The sequence below is a fragment of the Phacochoerus africanus genome, chromosome 1 (genome assembly GCF_016906955.1).
Source record: "Phacochoerus africanus isolate WHEZ1 chromosome 1, ROS_Pafr_v1, whole genome shotgun sequence".
Taxonomy (NCBI): Eukaryota; Metazoa; Chordata; class Mammalia; order Artiodactyla; family Suidae; genus Phacochoerus; species Phacochoerus africanus.
This window is the reverse complement of record NC_062544.1, coordinates 148,463,053-148,479,216: the sequence shown is the minus strand read 5'-3', so window position 1 is coordinate 148,479,216 and position 16,164 is coordinate 148,463,053. Positions and strand designations below refer to the sequence as shown.

General features: G+C 48.1%; 2 protein-coding genes across 2 annotated transcripts in view; one reads left to right on the top strand and one right to left on the bottom strand.

Annotated features, from left to right (window-relative positions):
- SYN2 (synapsin II) overlaps positions 1 to 16,164 on the bottom strand; it is a 185,428-nt gene that overhangs the window by 30,142 nt on the left and 139,122 nt on the right. Inside the window, exons 4-5 of the mRNA XM_047781047.1 lie at positions 13,994 to 14,150; positions 8,962 to 9,051 (exon numbers count right to left, since the gene is read on the bottom strand). Coding sequence (XP_047637003.1) covers positions 8,962 to 9,051; positions 13,994 to 14,150 — 247 coding nt within the window. The remainder of the gene's footprint in view (positions 1 to 8,961; positions 9,052 to 13,993; positions 14,151 to 16,164) is intronic.
- TIMP4 (TIMP metallopeptidase inhibitor 4) lies at positions 85 to 11,518 on the top strand. The gene is made up of 5 exons (XM_047781058.1): positions 85 to 635; positions 2,404 to 2,501; positions 2,949 to 3,063; positions 5,814 to 5,938; positions 6,575 to 11,518. The coding sequence occupies exons 1-5, from the start codon at positions 497 to 499 to the stop codon at positions 6,770 to 6,772; spliced, it is 675 nt and encodes a 224-aa protein (XP_047637014.1). The 5' UTR covers positions 85 to 496; the 3' UTR covers positions 6,773 to 11,518.

Sequence of the window (16,164 nt, the reverse complement as noted above, 5' to 3'; positions counted from 1 at the left end):
TTCCCAGTGTGCAGCTCCGCAAGGGGTCTGTCCTCCTCTGTCACTGTCTCTTTTGCCTGTTGTAATTCCGTCTGCCTCTCTCTGACTCTGCCTGTCTCCCTCTTTGTGCCTCTCCGAACTCTTGTTCTTTTTGCCTGAATCACAGTCCCTTGTGTCTTTGCCCCTGTTCGCCTTTGTTTTGCTGTGCTATCTTCTGCCCTGAAACCACCCCCTTTCCCAGTGCCATCCCTCTACTTATAGAAAGCTCAGGCAGGAAACACAGGTAGGGGACTCTCTCCTTGCTTCCCTCATCTTACCGAACCTGCCCGCCAGGAGGGCCGCGAGTCCGCAGCCCGAATGGCCTACAGCCAAAAGAGGGCGGAGCAAATGGGGCGGGATTGGCCCTAGGTCCATCTCATAAAGCCAGGGGCAAGGGGCGCGACGCGTTCTGGAAGAGCTCTGGAGGGGCTGTTTGGTCCGACCGACCCCACAGGCTCAGTTGGGTCTCTGCAGTGTCATGCCCCGGAGCCCCCGGACCGCGCCGAGCTGGGCGCTGTTGCTGCGGTTGCTGGCACTGCTTCGGCCGCCGGGGCTGAGTGAAGCGTGCAGCTGCGCCCCCGCGCACCCCCAGCAGCACGTCTGCCACTCGGCGCTTGGTGAGTCCCGGGGAGCCTGGAGATCCCAGCTGGGGGTGGTTGTGTGGGATCTATGTGGGCCGGAGCTGGAGACCTCGAGTCTGGAGGGAAAGGGAGGAGCTCAAATCGCCGCACCCGTTGCCGCCTGCAGAGGCTAATGGGTCGGGCGGGGCCGGCACCATAGCAACCTTGCAAGCGCAGAGACAGGCTGATTAGCAAGGGAATAGACTGCCAAGGGCCGCCACAGAGATCCCCTCTAACCTGCCTACTGTAACTATGGGGTGTCATTGAGCAAGCTACTGGGACTATTAGTGATTATTCTGATCTACTGGATGGGGGGAGGGGAAGCCAGAAGTGGGGCGGGAGGTGGGGTCTTTCGTTATAAACACCCCTCTGTGTCCAAACCTATAACTGAGGGTGCCACCATGCCCCCACCCCAACACACACCTTTTGCCCTTTCTCTCCCTCCCTCCGCCTGGAATGCCCTTCCTTGAAACCCTTAAATTCCTAGCAAACTCACGGAGTTCCCATCGTGGCACAGCGGAAACGAATCCAACTAGGAACGATGAGATTTCGGGTTCGATCCCTGGCCTTGCTCAGCGGGTTAAGGATCTGGCATTGCCGTGAGCTGTGGTGTATGTAGGTCCCAGTCGTGGCTCGGATGTGGCGTTGCTGTGGCTCTGGCATAGGTCGTCAGCAACAGCTCTGATTAGACACCTAGCCTGGGAACCTCCATATCCGGAGGGTGCAGCACTGAAAAACAAACAACAACAACAACAACAAAAATTCCTAGCAAACTCCTATTTATCCTTCAAGATCTTTCTCAGTATCTCTTCTCTGAAGGTTTCCTGCCTCCTTGTTGCTTCCACAGCGCCTCAACATTTCTGTGCTCCTTCCATCCTGTGCTGTTGGTCTTTTTTTTTTTTTTTGCCTTTTCTAGGGCCATTTCCCGAGGCATATGGAGGTTCCCAGGCTAGGGGTCTAATCGGAGCTGAACTGGCCTATGCCAGAGCCACAGCAACGTGGGATCCAAGCCACATCTGCAACCTACACCACAGCTCAAGGCAATGCCAGATCCGTAACCCACTGAGCAAGGCCAGAGATCGAACCCACAACCTCATGGTTCCTAGTCAGATTCGTTAACCACTGCACCACAATGGGAACTCCCTGTTGGTCTTTATAAGTGTGTTCTCCACTAGACCAAGAGTTCTGCAGGATGGGGACCCTGTCCTAATTGTGTTTGTGGCTTAGTACCTAGTGTTAGGCCAGGCACAGAGGAAGAACTTAAGGGTTTTGATTAATGCCCAAATGGCAAGAGATGAACTACCTCTATGGAGAGTCAGAATATTTATTAACTCAATAAACATTGACTAATATCAGCTCTGGGCCATCTCTCTCTGAGGCCTCAGGCTCATAAAGCCAGGGGAGAGGGGTGCAACAGGTTCTGGGGGAGCCCTGTGGATGCAACTCACAGGCCCTTCCAGTGGCTCCTCCTGCCTCCTCTGCCTGCCACTCACCTCCACCCCACTGCTCCTAGGGCTGAGGAGAGCTAGACTCCCCAGACCAGCAGGTGAAGTGTAGAGACTGGAGGACCTAATAGGCCTGAGAGGTTTGGAACTTTCAGCAACAGAGGAGTTTCCCTCACTCCCAGCATCTTCCTCCCAACCCAACAAGACCTACACCCAGAATTCCCCCCACAAAAATCCTCCAGGGGCCCCACGTCATCCAGATCCCAGATGGACTTCTTCCACAGGTTGCTAAAGGTTCCCTCTTTTCTCTTCCCATGCAGTAATCCGGGCCAAAATCTCCAGTGAGAAGGTAGTTCCTGCCAGTACAGACCCAGGTGACACTCAAAAAATGATCCGGTATGAAATCAAACAGATAAAGGTACATGGGGACAGGACAGGGTGTTTACCCCCTTGGACTGTTAGCAGGAGTGGGGTGTGTGATCTGGGAGGGTGGGGCTGGTAGGGCAGGCAGCCTGGCTTGGGGATGCTGGCATACAGATGCTGAAGTGGAGTGAATGACACATAGGGAACAGGGCCCACAGAATCCAAGAGACAGTGCAGAACAGGCCCTTAGCATCCACCTAGTCCTATAGCTGCTTGTGCAGGGGGCTGCTAGAGGTACCTCCCTTCTCACCAGAATAAGCCAAGGTTTAGGTTTTGGTTTTTGTTTTTAAGAGAAAAGGACCCAGTTGGGCCATCTGTGTGCAACAGGACTTGAACAAGACTTTCACTTAGTTTTTTGAAATTAAGAAACAAGAAGTTTTTCCTGTTAAGATATAAAGTACACTTACTGACTCAATATTGCTCTTTTATAATTGCCTTTTAGATGTTCAAAGGGTTTGAGAAAATCAGCGATATTCAGTATATCTATACACCTTTTGATTCTTCCCTCTGTGGGGTGAAACTGGAAACTAACAGCCAGAAGCAGTATCTCTTGACTGGTAAGTTAAAGACCAGCAAAGTGGCCCTGAGTCTTAGAGAAGGCTGTCAAGGGCTGAGCTCTGGCAGCAAGCTGAGCCAGGTGGCATTTTCTTGGGCTTAAATCAGAGCTGTGTTACTAAAAAGCAGCCTCTGAGTTGGGAGGAGCCTTGGTAACCTTGGTTTCAACACAAGAGTCTTCCTTGCCACCGCCTTGCTATTTCACAGGTTGCCCTCCCAGACTAGGACATCTGGTTCCATTTCCAAACACTTTTAATTGGTACAAGAGTTTTGATATCTTGAACCCAAATCTGCCCCTCTGACACTGTCCATTGGGGGTTCCGCTCTGCCCTCTGTCTTATGATGATCCTCTCAGGGCCTGAGGATGACAGTTACATGCACTGTGGCTCCAGGTCTGCTGGCCGTGGTTCCCTGTCTGGCCACCTTCAACGAGATATAGTCTGCCCCTGTCCTTTGCCTGGCGCAGGACCCTGAACTAGATACCACACTTCAGGTGAGGTCTTAGTTTCACAGAGTAAAGGAGGATTGTGCACTTGTAAATCCTTTCCTCCTGCAACACACACATAATAATTACTGTAGCCTATGATGGCATTAGCTTTAAACCAGGTCACACTCTTGGCTCACAGTACTTCTGGGGGTACAGTAAAACATAGGCCCTAGGCTTGATGTGATGATTCTGTCTCTGGGAACTTGGGCCAAGGCAGATCTCCTCATATCAAACTGGTTGGGATAGAACAGTTAAAGTACCACACGAGAATATACTCCATAAATGAATGAATGCAATACTGAATTATTTTGTAGGTCAGGGAAAGGAGGTGTTTGTGTGGTTGTAAAAAATTAGGGAAGCTTCACTGTGTAAAAGTAGAATCTAAATTGGCCCTAAAGGATGACAAATATTTAGAAAGAAGGCAAGGCAAGGAAAAACAGAGCAGCTGGGGGCAGACAGGAGGAGGAATTCTACTATCTGGTCATCCATTCAGCAATGAGTGACCACCTACTCACTGGCAGGCCGTGGGCAGGAGAGAGACTCAGAAATAAATCACAGACCTCAGAGAGCTCACAGTTCACACGTGGCTCTTGAGAAGCCATAGACATTAGAGGCCAAACTGGTAGGGGCTCCCAAGCTCTGGGCATGTGGAATTGTGTTGATCTGGGAGCCTCTGGATGGGAGAGGCCAAGGAAGGGCACACCCCTGAGCCCTCTGGGTCCCAGGACTAGCAAACAAGGCCACCTCCCGACTAGGCACCTGGCCCTCTGTGTGCCTAGCCCTCTGCTGGGTGCGGTGGTGCATCAGGGGAAGCAGGAAACATGCTGGCTGACCTCAAGGAGGTCAAGTATAGGCAAATATTGGGTTAAATGGCAAAGCACAAGTGTATTGCAGGAGAAGGTTCTATAGGAGAAGGCTCAAGTTCTTTTGACTAATACTGAATGCCCTCTACGACCAGACCCTGCAGACCTCTCCAGCCTTGATTCCTGCCACTTGTCAGTGACTGTTCCCAGCCCATGTTTCTCCTAAAGCTGAACTAAACTACTTGCAGTTGCAGAAGGTATTCTGCTGGGATGTGCCCCTCTGTCCCTATGCCCAGAAGTCCTTCCCCAGCTTGTCTGGCAGGTGAATTCCTTCCCATCCCCTTTGAAGCCCAATGCAAGCATCATTTGCTCTCAGACACCTTTCTTCCCCAACTCTTTCCATAGACAGAGATAACTGTGCTTCTTCTTGTTCTTATACTATGTCTTTTATATAGTCACACAACAGTGTGATATTTGTTTACTTTTCTGTCTCCCTACTACGGGACAGAGATCCTGTCATATTTATTTCTGTGTTCCTGGTACTAGGTCATAGTAGTTCCTCAGTCAATAAGTGATTGATTGACCAAGTTCTAACAGAGGTGTGGGCTAGCATGCTGGGTCAGGGATGGCTTTGAGGACAAAGTGGTACTAAAAAGGGTTTGGAAGATAGGAAGGAGTTTGATAAGTAAAGACGAGGAAGGGGAAAGACTCACTATGACAGGCATCATTGGGGCAGGAGACTGGCCTATGTAGATACTGGGAAGGGTTGGAAAAGGCTGGAAAGGAAAAGAGACCTACTATTTATTGCACATCTTCAGTGGGCCCAAATCTGTGCTGGGAACTTCACAGACATTCTCTCATTTAATCTTGACAACAACCTTATTATTCTCATCTGGCTGAGAAGCTACATGACTTTCTTAAGGTCATACACTAGTAAATGACAAAAAAGGGGGGGGTTCACCATGATTAAAGCCCATATCCCTCTGTCTGCACCAAAGCTATTGTAAAGGACTTCACCCCACAATTTTCCCTCATACAAACATTGTCTAGTAATAGCTTTTTTTTTAAAGGCTACACCCTCAGCATATGGAAGTTCCCAGGATAGGGGTTGAATCAGAGATGGAGCTGCCAACCTGCACCACAGCCGCAGCAATGCCAGATTCAAGCCATATCTGTGACCTATACCGCAGCTCACAGCTATGCCAGATCCTTAACCCACTGAGTGAGGCCAGGGATCTAGCCCAAATCCTCCTGGATACTAGCCAGGTTCATTTCCACAGAACCACAACAGGAACTCCTGGTAATAGCTTTGATATAAAGACAATAGAGGCTTTTCTGGTTCCTTCATTGAGCCCCATGTCACCACTGCCACCAAAAGACATTGAAGAGGCTATGATTCTGGGCTCCCGGAGTTCCACGAGCAAATTCCTCATGCTAGGCTCTCTGCTATCTCCCTTTGAAGGTCAGATCCTCAGCGACGGAAAGGTCTTCATCCATCTGTGCAACTACATTGAGCCCTGGGAGAACCTATCCTTTTTGCAGAGAGAAAGTCTGAATCACCACTATCACCTGAACTGTGGCTGCCAAGTAAGGAATGTCCATTTCCAAAGCTTTTTGGGGTGGGGGAAAGGTCTTGAGCCTTGCAGCCTCACCTTTCATATATTCCTTTCTTCCTGCATACATGCATGATTTATTCATGTACTGTACTATATTTGAGATCTGGCATGGACCAGGCATTGTATGAAACTGGTGCTGGGAAAAGCAAGATAGCCCACAGCCCTGATATCAAAGTAGTGACACTTTGGCTGGGAAGGCAGCCATGACGTAAGGTAGACTAGGATAGTACACTACTGTTTAAAGAGAGTCTACTCTTTGCCAGGCCCTATAACGGTTAATTTATTTAAAATGTTTAATTTAGGCTTTAAAACAAATTTACGAGGAATTAAGATTTTCCTTTTAAGGTGAAGAAATGAATACTCTAGGAAGTGAAGTGACTTGCTTAAGGTCAGTGGTGGAGTAAAGATCCTCAGATGCTTTTGACTCCAGAGATGCCACTAGAGAGAGCACAGGGGAAGGACAGCTAAGAGAGAACGTTGGAGACTGGACAGGGCTTCCTAAGGGAGGGGGGCATCTGAGCAAGGCTATAGGGATATGTAGGAGGCCAAAAGCCTAATAGAAGAAGGACACCCTACTCACTCTGATGTTGTATGGCTATGGCTCTAGATCACCACCTGCTATGTGGTGCCCTGTACCATCGCGGCCCCCAACGAGTGCCTCTGGACAGACTGGCTGTTGGAACAGAAGCTCTATGGGTACCAGGCCCAGCATTATGTCTGCATGAAGCATGCTGATGGCACCTGCAGCTGGTACCAGGGACGCCTGCACCTTAGGAAGGAGTTTGTTGACATTATCCAGCCCTAGGAGGGACCACCACATACTTCAAGAGTCCTGAAGACCAAGCCATCTTCCTTCCCTGCAGAGCCCTGGCTGTCACCACCTGCCTTATCACTGCCAGATAACGGGAAGTACCAAGTGGGTGGTCCGGCCAGCATTAGGGCAGGGGTGGGCACGTTACAGCTTGTGTCCAAGACCCCAGCCCAGAACCTGTCAAGGGCTAGGGAAAGTAGCATGGCTTTTCTCTCCTGCCTTTAGTTAAGGTAGTACTTGTTACTGATTTTGGCTAAGTTTCTTTTCCTAAGCTATGACTACTCCTTTCTCTCCCCCAGATAAATGTGTTTTATCTTAATTGATCTGACAGGGGAGAAATGGTTGTACATATCATACACATGAGATGCAGGAGCCTTGCAGTGTACAAGACTAGGAGGTGGGTTGACAGTATCATAAACAGGCTGATCTGGAGGAATGAAAAGAACAACATACTTTGCCTATGCATCCTCTACTGCTCCTGGCTCAACTCATCCTAATCCTCTGATACACCTGCATCTGTCTGGAGGAGTGACTTGGGGGACACGGAGTGGTTCAGTGTGAAGCCTAACCTCCCTCTGTATGCTGTAACCCCCTCTAAACCATTCCTGGCAGAGGGCCTGGTCCAGTTAGCACACCTTCTTGGACAAGAACAGACTTGGGTATTGTGTCTCCGGGTTAACCATACTTGATGCCCTCGGCTGATGTCCAGAAGGCTTCTCCTCTGTTTTAGAAGGTCCTTCTCTACTAGATTATTAATGTTTTCATTCCTACTTAAAAAAATTTTTTTACGCTAAAAAAGCCTTTCTCTTTTAGAGTTGAAATTCCCCCTTAGCTTTTGACACCTCAGAGAGATCTTAGAGGGTCCTCTCTTGGGAGCAAATTTCAGGATAGAGGACAGGAGAGAAATAGCACAAAGGCCCTTGGGGAAAAGGAAGGTAGATGGGGAATATACTTTCTAAGCATTGCAGGCTTTTTCCAGTGGACAGCCTGCTACATGCTACAGCAGAAAAAGGTCAGCTTTGATCCCCCAGAGAGCCCCTCCAACCCTCAGCCTCTCCAGTCCCCTCTTGGACTCCCTGAACTCTCTAAGCACAGCCCCCTAGAGTTCCTCAGCCTCTGCAAGGCTCCCTGACTTGCCCTGAAAGGAAAAGCCCTGATGTGGGTCTCAAGGATTTATTAAGGACGAGGGCTTTAAGTTCCAGTGCCTCTCTTGGAGAAGCTCTGGCAAAGATGAAGGAGGTAGTTCTTTTTAAGGTTCAAGGTTGTTATACATCTTCTATGTGTGGCTTGCTGACAAACTGCCAGAAGAAGGCTCCTGAGTCACAGAGATGGTACAAATGGAGATCCCTTCTGGAGGTCTCTGTCTGAGAGTACAAGATTTGGAAAGCTGTGGCAGAGAATCTCCATTGGTAGGTTAAGTAGGATCACCAATTGACCGTGCAGGCCTCAGGCAGAGGATATAGAGACAGAGAAAAAGAGGTTAAGCTCCAGGTCACCACAGAGGAGAAACATGAGTAACAGCCTTCATACCAACCACCCACCCCATCTCTCTGTGCCTTATGCCATCATCCCAAGGTGGCCTCACAGAAGGCATAGTGAAAATGCCTTATCAAAAGGCATTATTGAAATCTTGAGTCTTATCAAAATCTTGAGGACTGGAATCAAAGAATGGAAGGGTCTCGTGAATAACCCTTACATCTGAGGAGTATTTCATACTTTTCAGACTATTACTTAAAGAATCTCACTTAAATTATGCAAGTGCCATATAAGATATCTTGGTCAGGAATAATTATGGCCACTTGACTTTTGGACTGGGAAACTGACACACAGTGAGGGAATGTAACTGTTGGTGACTTGTGGCCAGGCCAGGGTTAGAAGGAGTGGAATCTTCACCCAAGCAGTGGAATCTTCTGATTGTTGATCCATAGGTTTCTTACTCTTTTAGTCTGATACACTGCCCTGGTTTCTGTTCTTTCCTATTCTGTCTCCAGGTTTTGAAGACAAGGGGCTGTCAGCTAAAAGCCAGCCACTCTGGCCCCACAAAGCAGGTCTGCAGTTCAACCTCACCGGAATCTCTGGGGTTGAGATGCTGAGGTCCTCCTCTTCAGAGCCCCATAGTCACCATGCAACTAAGCTCAGAGAGCAAACAGCAGAGAGCCTGAAGTCCCTACTCAGTCACCTACCATTTCTTTGTGGTTGGGGTAGTAGGTCTGCTCAATGAGTGGGAACTTTTCTCCTCCCAATGTCTTGTAGATGGCCACCAGCTGGGCAAACTGCAAAAGAGAAGCAAAGGTTTTGGTTTACCTGAACAGCTTCTGGAACAGACAGACAAAATGTCAATCTATTGAACAAATATTTATTAAGCATCTGTCCCACTAAGGGCTCTGTGCAGAGCACTCTGAGGATATAAAAGAGGTGTCTCATCCCTTCTCTCCAAGAACATATAATTTAGTTGGGGAAGGGGAAGTGAGCTAACATTCATTCAGTACCTACTCAATTTTAATGATATTTCATTTAATCTTCATATCAAATTGATGAACTAGGTTCTTTATCATCTTCATTTTATATATAAAGCTCAGGGAGGGTAGGAAACTTGCCTGGAATCAGAGCTGCAAAGAGATAAAGTTGGCATTGAAAACTGTGTCTCTAACTCTAAATACCTGCATCTCTATAGATGATAAGTGAGAAGCTGGGTAGGTAACACCGGGCCCAGTCTTGGAAGTTCAAATGCCAAGCAAAAGAATGGTAGCTTTTTCCTGTAGGGAGTATGGAGTCATCAGAGTTTAAGCAGGGGGGTCATGAAGGAAGCTGTTCTTCAAGAACATTTAGATGGTCATGAAATGTAGGACAGACAGACCCAGTCTCCTGGGACTCACTACTCATCTAAGAACCCAACTTATAGGAACCTTCGCTGATGAGAAGCCAGAACAACTCCACAGGGAAGAGTGAGGTACACATACTTAAGCGCCCTCAGGGTGCCCCCTGACTCCCATACTTTATAAGTGAAGAAAGTGAAGCCCAGAGAGGTCACATGCCCAAGGTCACACAGTAGTTGAGTAGGTTCATAGCCAGATCCCTTCATTCCTAACCCACAACTCTCTCTATTCCTTAATGTATCTGCCTTTCAGGCTCTCAAGAGACCATGATCGTCCCACAGAAAACTTTCCAGTTGATTCCACTGTCAGTGCACTGGTAGCAGGGGTAGCCCAGCATCTTCTCTTCAGTGCTACTGAGTTCACACTCTAAGCCACTGATATTTGGAACTGCTACAAGGAAACATGCCAGATTTAAACCTGCCTTCTATGTATCAGAGAAAGGAAAGCTCGAACATTTTCAAATGCTGAGGTCTTATTCTCTTTCAGGGATGCTGGCACATGAGCTGGTGTGGGGAGATAAGGATGGTGTAATAAAAGCCAGAACTGGGTTGTTAGAAAACTGGAGTCTTCTGATTCTTCTTGTGCTGCCTCAAACTTGCTTAGGTGTCCTTGGGCAAACAATTTCTCCTCTCAGGCCTCATTTTCTTCATATATAAAATGAGAGAAGTGAATGTGATCAGTTCCTTAAACTTTTTACCACAAAAGAACATATTTTATTACATTTCCTCTCAAACTCCATGATCGAACTGCTGTTTAAACAATCATCTGCTGTAGTCCTTTTGTGAGTAAAGATAGAATGTTGTCGTTTTTGAAATCCTGGGGAGGGGGGAACACTGGGATTTCTGAGTCACTTCCCTTAGTCACATGCAGTTGGTGACTATAGATCTCTAAGGCCTCCTCCATGGCTGAGGAGATGACTGATGGACTCTCAAGCCCCTAAGATTTTGTTACTGAAAGAGACTTGAGAGAGTCTCTAGAGTAGAAACTTCATTTTACTAATAAGGAGGCCAAGGCTAGACATGCAAAGGAAAGCACAGGCTCCCATAGCATGCCTGGAGTCAGGCTGCACTGGGATGGCACCCAGGCCTCCTCCTGCCCAGTACACTCTCTGGTCTATCCTGATATCCCTGCCATTCTTTGATTCTTCACTTTTTTTGACTATCAAGACCACCCTTCAGGCCTTTCCTGCCTTCTGCGATTCTCTCCACCATCTCATCTGACCTTTAAGTCCTGCCTGCCCACCTCAGCCTGCCTGAACTCCTGCTCTGTGACTGGATACCTGCCTGAGCTCCCAACGCTCTCCAATATCCCCAGCAAGCTGATGCCAGCTCTGCCTAACAACCTCTGTCCTGCTACAGCCCACACCCTGGCATGGCACCAAGGCATGTGGGCCCTATCTTCCCAGCATGTGGGAGAGTTACACAGACAACCACATTGATGCCAAGAAGGCCCACGGCAGACTCCCAGAGTCCTGGGACAGCCAAGACTAAAATGGCAGCCAGTTCCCAGGCGCTAGGGGTTCCTGGGAGCTCACACTACCCTCCTCCACCTCCTGCAGTCCCTGTCTGCTCAAAGTCCTGGGTTTGGCATCAAACCCCCATCCTTGGAAACTTAGATTCAGTTATAAGCACACAGTCATCAATTAAACAAAAGTAATATCTGATAAGGGTTATTTCCTCTATGCAGAGACAAAAGAATGGATTTGGGAGCTGGGGGTGGCATTGGCAATGAGTAGGAAGATGATGTTCAGTATAATCGCTTATCCAGTGTATCAGGAAAGACTTAGATGAAATGGGATTTCAAGATCCATCTGAATTTAATATGTTGTCCTTATCCCTCCTGGAAATAAAATGCTTTCATTCAACTCTTGTGCATTTGTCTCTAAAAAAACCCCAGAAAGAGGAACAGGATTTTCAGATACTGGCAGCAATATGGGATGGTAGCATTCTTGATTTCTCTGGAACATGACTTTCATTGATAGGTCTACTTCTGCTCCCAAAATCCTGGTGTGCCTGCCCTGACCAATTTATGAGATAGTGGATGTGCTCAGAGACACAGTGTACAAGGCAGAGCCTTATCCCAACCCAGCCGAGGCCTCTCCTCATACCAAGAGCAGCCACAATAAATAAATTTAGAAAATATGAACCAAAGTCACCATCTTAGAGGGACCTTCCCCTCACAGTCACCAAATTTGTTCATTCCCATTAACAGGCAGAGAATAACATACAAAATGCCATTAGCATGGCAGCTGCTTAGTGAAAATGAAGGGAGAACTTGGTGTCTGGCCAGGGAGCCCTGCTGTTCTCATGAGATGCCAAAGGCAATGTGCTGGGATTGTGAATGGGTGAGAATGTGAACCCTCACCAGATCCCAGATCCCAGGAGGAGCAAAGCCCCAGGCACAGGCTCTCTGATTTGTCCCTGCCTGGTCTCTGGCACAATTTTGGAACATAAAGCAGGGAATTAGTTTCTTTCAGATCCCAATACTGGGCTGTAACACCAGGCTGGCAAACTTGTGGCAGGTACTATGATTATTCCTAGTTTACAAACAAAGAAACTGGGGCAAAGAGATGTTTAGTCAGAAGGCTGATGAGTGAGATGGCCCAGAAAAGAGCTGAATAGCAGAATTGCCTTGTGTGGCTATGAGGGAGCCAAATTCTGACAGGCATTGAAGGGGTGAGGGAGGAAAGGTTTAGGGAAGTAGGGAAGGTCACATGACCAAGGAGAAACTTTTTGTGATCAGCAACTCATTCAAATCACATAGCTCTTGGAGCCTGAAATGCAAAACTCTAGGACTCCAGATCCTTGGGCCAGACAGAAGGAAAAGCTGAACAAAGGGCAGTCCCTCCTCAACTACAGCAGCGCCCAGATCTTCTGACTCCTTGCTCTTTGGTCTTTCTCTCACACTGTAGCTCTCCTTGCTTCCAAAGGAACAGGGAAACTGAGTTAAGGTGTGGAAAAAAAGATCAAGTGCAGAGGTGATGGGTCCATTGGGTTAAAAAGCATTCCCTTCAGGAGTTCCCATTGTGGCGCAGCAGAAACGAATCCAACTAGTATCCATGAGGTTGAGGGTTTGATCCCTGGCCTCACTCAGCGTGTTAAGGATCTGATGTTGCCATGAGCTGTGGTGCAGGTCAGAGATGCAGCTTGAATCCCGAGCTGCTGTGGTGCAGGCCGGCCGCTATAGCTCTAATTGGACCCCTAGCCTGGGAACCTCCATATGCCATGGGTGTGGCCCTAAAAAGCAAAAATAAAATAAAAAGCATTCCCTTCAGCTCCTGAATGGTGTAAAGGCTTAGGGTCTGGGAACGTCACAATCGGCCACCAGTGCCATGACCCTTGGCAAGCTAGGATGCAATAGTTGAAAAGATTTTTGAAAAACAAGAGGGGGGAGGATGTGATTAGGGGCAGGTGCTTCCTTCCAAGAGGACCAGAGCAGCAAAGTTATAGAAGTTGACCCCTCAGCTGTCAGAGGGAGGCCAGAGCAGCCCAGGACTGTTACAGGCTGCTTTCCCTCCCAGCTCCATTCTTGTCTCCGCTCAAAAGTTTCCATGGCCTCCACAATTTCCAGATTGGCCAAGGATGGGAATACCAAAGTAGCTTCTTCCTCACATGGTAACCCAATTTATGTGAACATGCGATCTAGAGAAACCCTAGCTCTATAACTTGGGAAGTTACTTAATCCTATCTGGGTCTCATTTCTCTGTAAAAAGTAATAATAATGATAATAATATCTTCCTTGTAAGGTTATTATGAGGATTAAATGAAATTAATGTAGGAAAATCTCAGAAGTTGGCAGCATGCAGTGAGTAGTTTTATGCTCCTTACCTTCCTTCTTTAATATGCACATCTCTACCATGAAGGGGCACTTACAGAGCATATAAGTATCTGATTGATATGTGTGTGGATGAACCCAATGTAAAGTTGCTAAACACTTGGTAGGACTCTAACACTAAAATCCCTTTGAGATGGACTATCCCCCTGGTCCCTACTGGCCTCAGGCCTTTCTAATGATTAGACCTTTCAGAGCCAAGAAACAGGTATTTATAGTGCTGTATCCTATGGCTAAGGCAAGAACCTCTAAGTCTATAAGGGCTTCTTCACAGAATCTTTGTGTGACTTTGCTGTGAGGCCAAAGGTCCAGCCTGCTGCAAGGGCAGCCCAGCCTGTGATGATGCTCTATAGTGAGAGCCTGCTGGACCCATGTCCCATCTGAAGCTCCTCCCACATCCTCTCAGCTGGCCTTACTGCCTCTGGATTGCCAGTCTTGCCTCTGGGATTCTGGGAGAAAGAGGACCTGGGTCCCACCCTTTTACCTGGGGAAAAGGGACCTTACTCACCACCCACGGCTTGTCACAGAAGTTGTAAATGGATTCCAATGAGTTGATGCTGGGGAGGCCTGCATACTGCATGCCAATGATCAGGTGGCGGAAGTCCTCATTCTCTGCCATGCCAAATGCATGCTGCCGGATGAGCACAAAGTCTGGCCGGAAGGACCTGGTGAGAATGTAGAAGTGAGTCTGCCGTCAACCAGTATGTCATGTCATACATGATCTTGTGTCTCCCATTTCCAAAGCCCAAAACAGAGAAAGGTCTTAAGGGCTACCTGGACCAAGCCCCTCATTTTATCTTTATGATTCTTTTATGGGCTAGGAAATGAAGTACTATGTATGGCATTTCTCAAAGGAGATTTGAGGAAAAGATTCCTGACATTCTCTTATTTCTCTGGGTTAAGCACTGGCTTTTTCTTTCTTTCTTTTTTTAATTAAGTTTGATCCTCATTTTTTTTTTTTTCTTTTTTGGCTGCCATGCAGCACATGGAGTTCCTGGGCCAGGATCAGATCTAAGGTGCAGTTGTGACCTACAATGCAACTTCAGCAATGCCAGATCCTTTAACCCACTGTGCCTGGCTGGGGATCAAACCTGCATCCTGACACTGTAGAGATGCCACTGATTCCCACTATGCCACAGCGGGAACTCCAGGCACTGCCTTTTCCTAAAGGTGCAAAGGCCCTCAGGAGAGAAGAAATACTTTTAGACCCTCATAACTTAAATGAACAAGAATTCTCCCCATCCCTTCGGGGCAGTGTGAGAGCTGAAGCTCTTGTGGCTCCAGAATTGGTACTCCAAGGGGTTCCCAGCAGACTCTAAAGACAACATACTGATGTCACTGCCTGCCACGTAGATCCCTAATCTCACTCCTTAAAAGGTGCTCCTTAAAAACAGGCAATGCCCTCTTCAGGCCCCCAGAAGAGTCCAGGCTGGCTGAGAACAGATGCCAGATTTCTCCATGTTATTCCTCCAAAGAGGATGCCCAGGAGGGGTACAAATATTTTTCATAGAACTGAGGTTGAGCAACAGCTACAGAAAGTGCTGAGAGTACCAAGTGTTCTGAAGCATGGGAAGGCTCCCTGCATTTCACCTCTAGCCAGTAATGCTCCTAGTCACAGCTGCTCCACAGAACCAAGGACCCCATCTTCATGCCCTGACTCTGGAGGACCCCTACCCCCACTCTCTTTCCAGAGAGTCAATTCTGTGGCAGCATCTGCCCTCAAGGCTACAGGCCATTCACACGTGTGCAATGCCCTACCTGGTTCTCTCTCCAGGCATCCATCCAATCCCTACCTACAGCCCCAGCCCTGCCCAGGCTCAGGCTTTTAAAGTGGGGGGAGAAGGACCCCTCTTTGGTCACTCAAGACTTAGCATCAAGTCAGTATGGCATGTTCTCTGACCTACCTGTGCTCTAGTTCTGGGAAAATGGCCCCAGCTGTATGCCTGAGACCAAACCTTATAACCCAGCTATAGGAGCTGAGCTCTGGACTTGTGGTCAGCTCCTGAGTTCCTATGCTGGTTTCTGGAAGGGTCTGCCTTATTTTTGCCAGATCCCTCCCAGCACCCCGATATGGGCCCCTCGGTCACCACCTGCCTGTGTCATGCATCCCTATGACTCATTCCATCTGCAGTGGGAGGAGTCTGCCACTCTCTCCAGCGGGAGCTCCCTGAGCTGCTTCCCCATCTGCACAGACATCTCTTTTTCTGTCCACCTCCATCTCCAGGATGGCAGAACTCACATTTCCTGAAATTAGGCTCCAGACACCTGAGCTCTGCCTTCCCTGTCATGGACCCAGGTCCTGTTGGACAGTGGAGGTCCCCGTGTCAGTGTACTGCAGATTAAGGTAGAGAAAAGGGTGAGGTGAAGACTCTTCCTGGAGCAAGACTCTACTGTCTGAAAACCTGAAGCCACGCTGAGCCCCTGGGAAGAATAACACTGTGGCAATCATTTTCCTTCATCTGGAATCCTCATCACCTCCTTCACAGAATTCTTGTACTGCATTTAACAATGTTTATAAACCAGCCAGCACCCCCACCTGGCATGTAAGTGCTTTATAATTGCAATTTTTCTTCCACCCACAATACCAGGCTTTCCTATCAGACTTATGAGTTCCCAGGAATTTGGAATATAGAAGTAACACTGGGCTGGGAGTTAAGAGAATTCTAGAATACAGGGCCC

What these genes read in the sequence shown, in the direction of transcription:
- TIMP4 (XM_047781058.1), top strand. Translation starts at nt 497, where the DNA reads ATGCCCCGGAGCCCCCGGACCGCGCCGAGCTGGGCGCTGTTGCTGCGG. An exon ending in ATGAAATCAAACAGATAAAG is followed by an intron (nt 2,502 to 2,948) that starts GTACATGGGGAC and finishes ATTGCCTTTTAG; the next exon opens with ATGTTCAAAGGGTTTGAGAA. An exon ending in GAAGCAGTATCTCTTGACTG is followed by an intron (nt 3,064 to 5,813) that starts GTAAGTTAAAGA and finishes CTCCCTTTGAAG; the next exon opens with GTCAGATCCTCAGCGACGGA.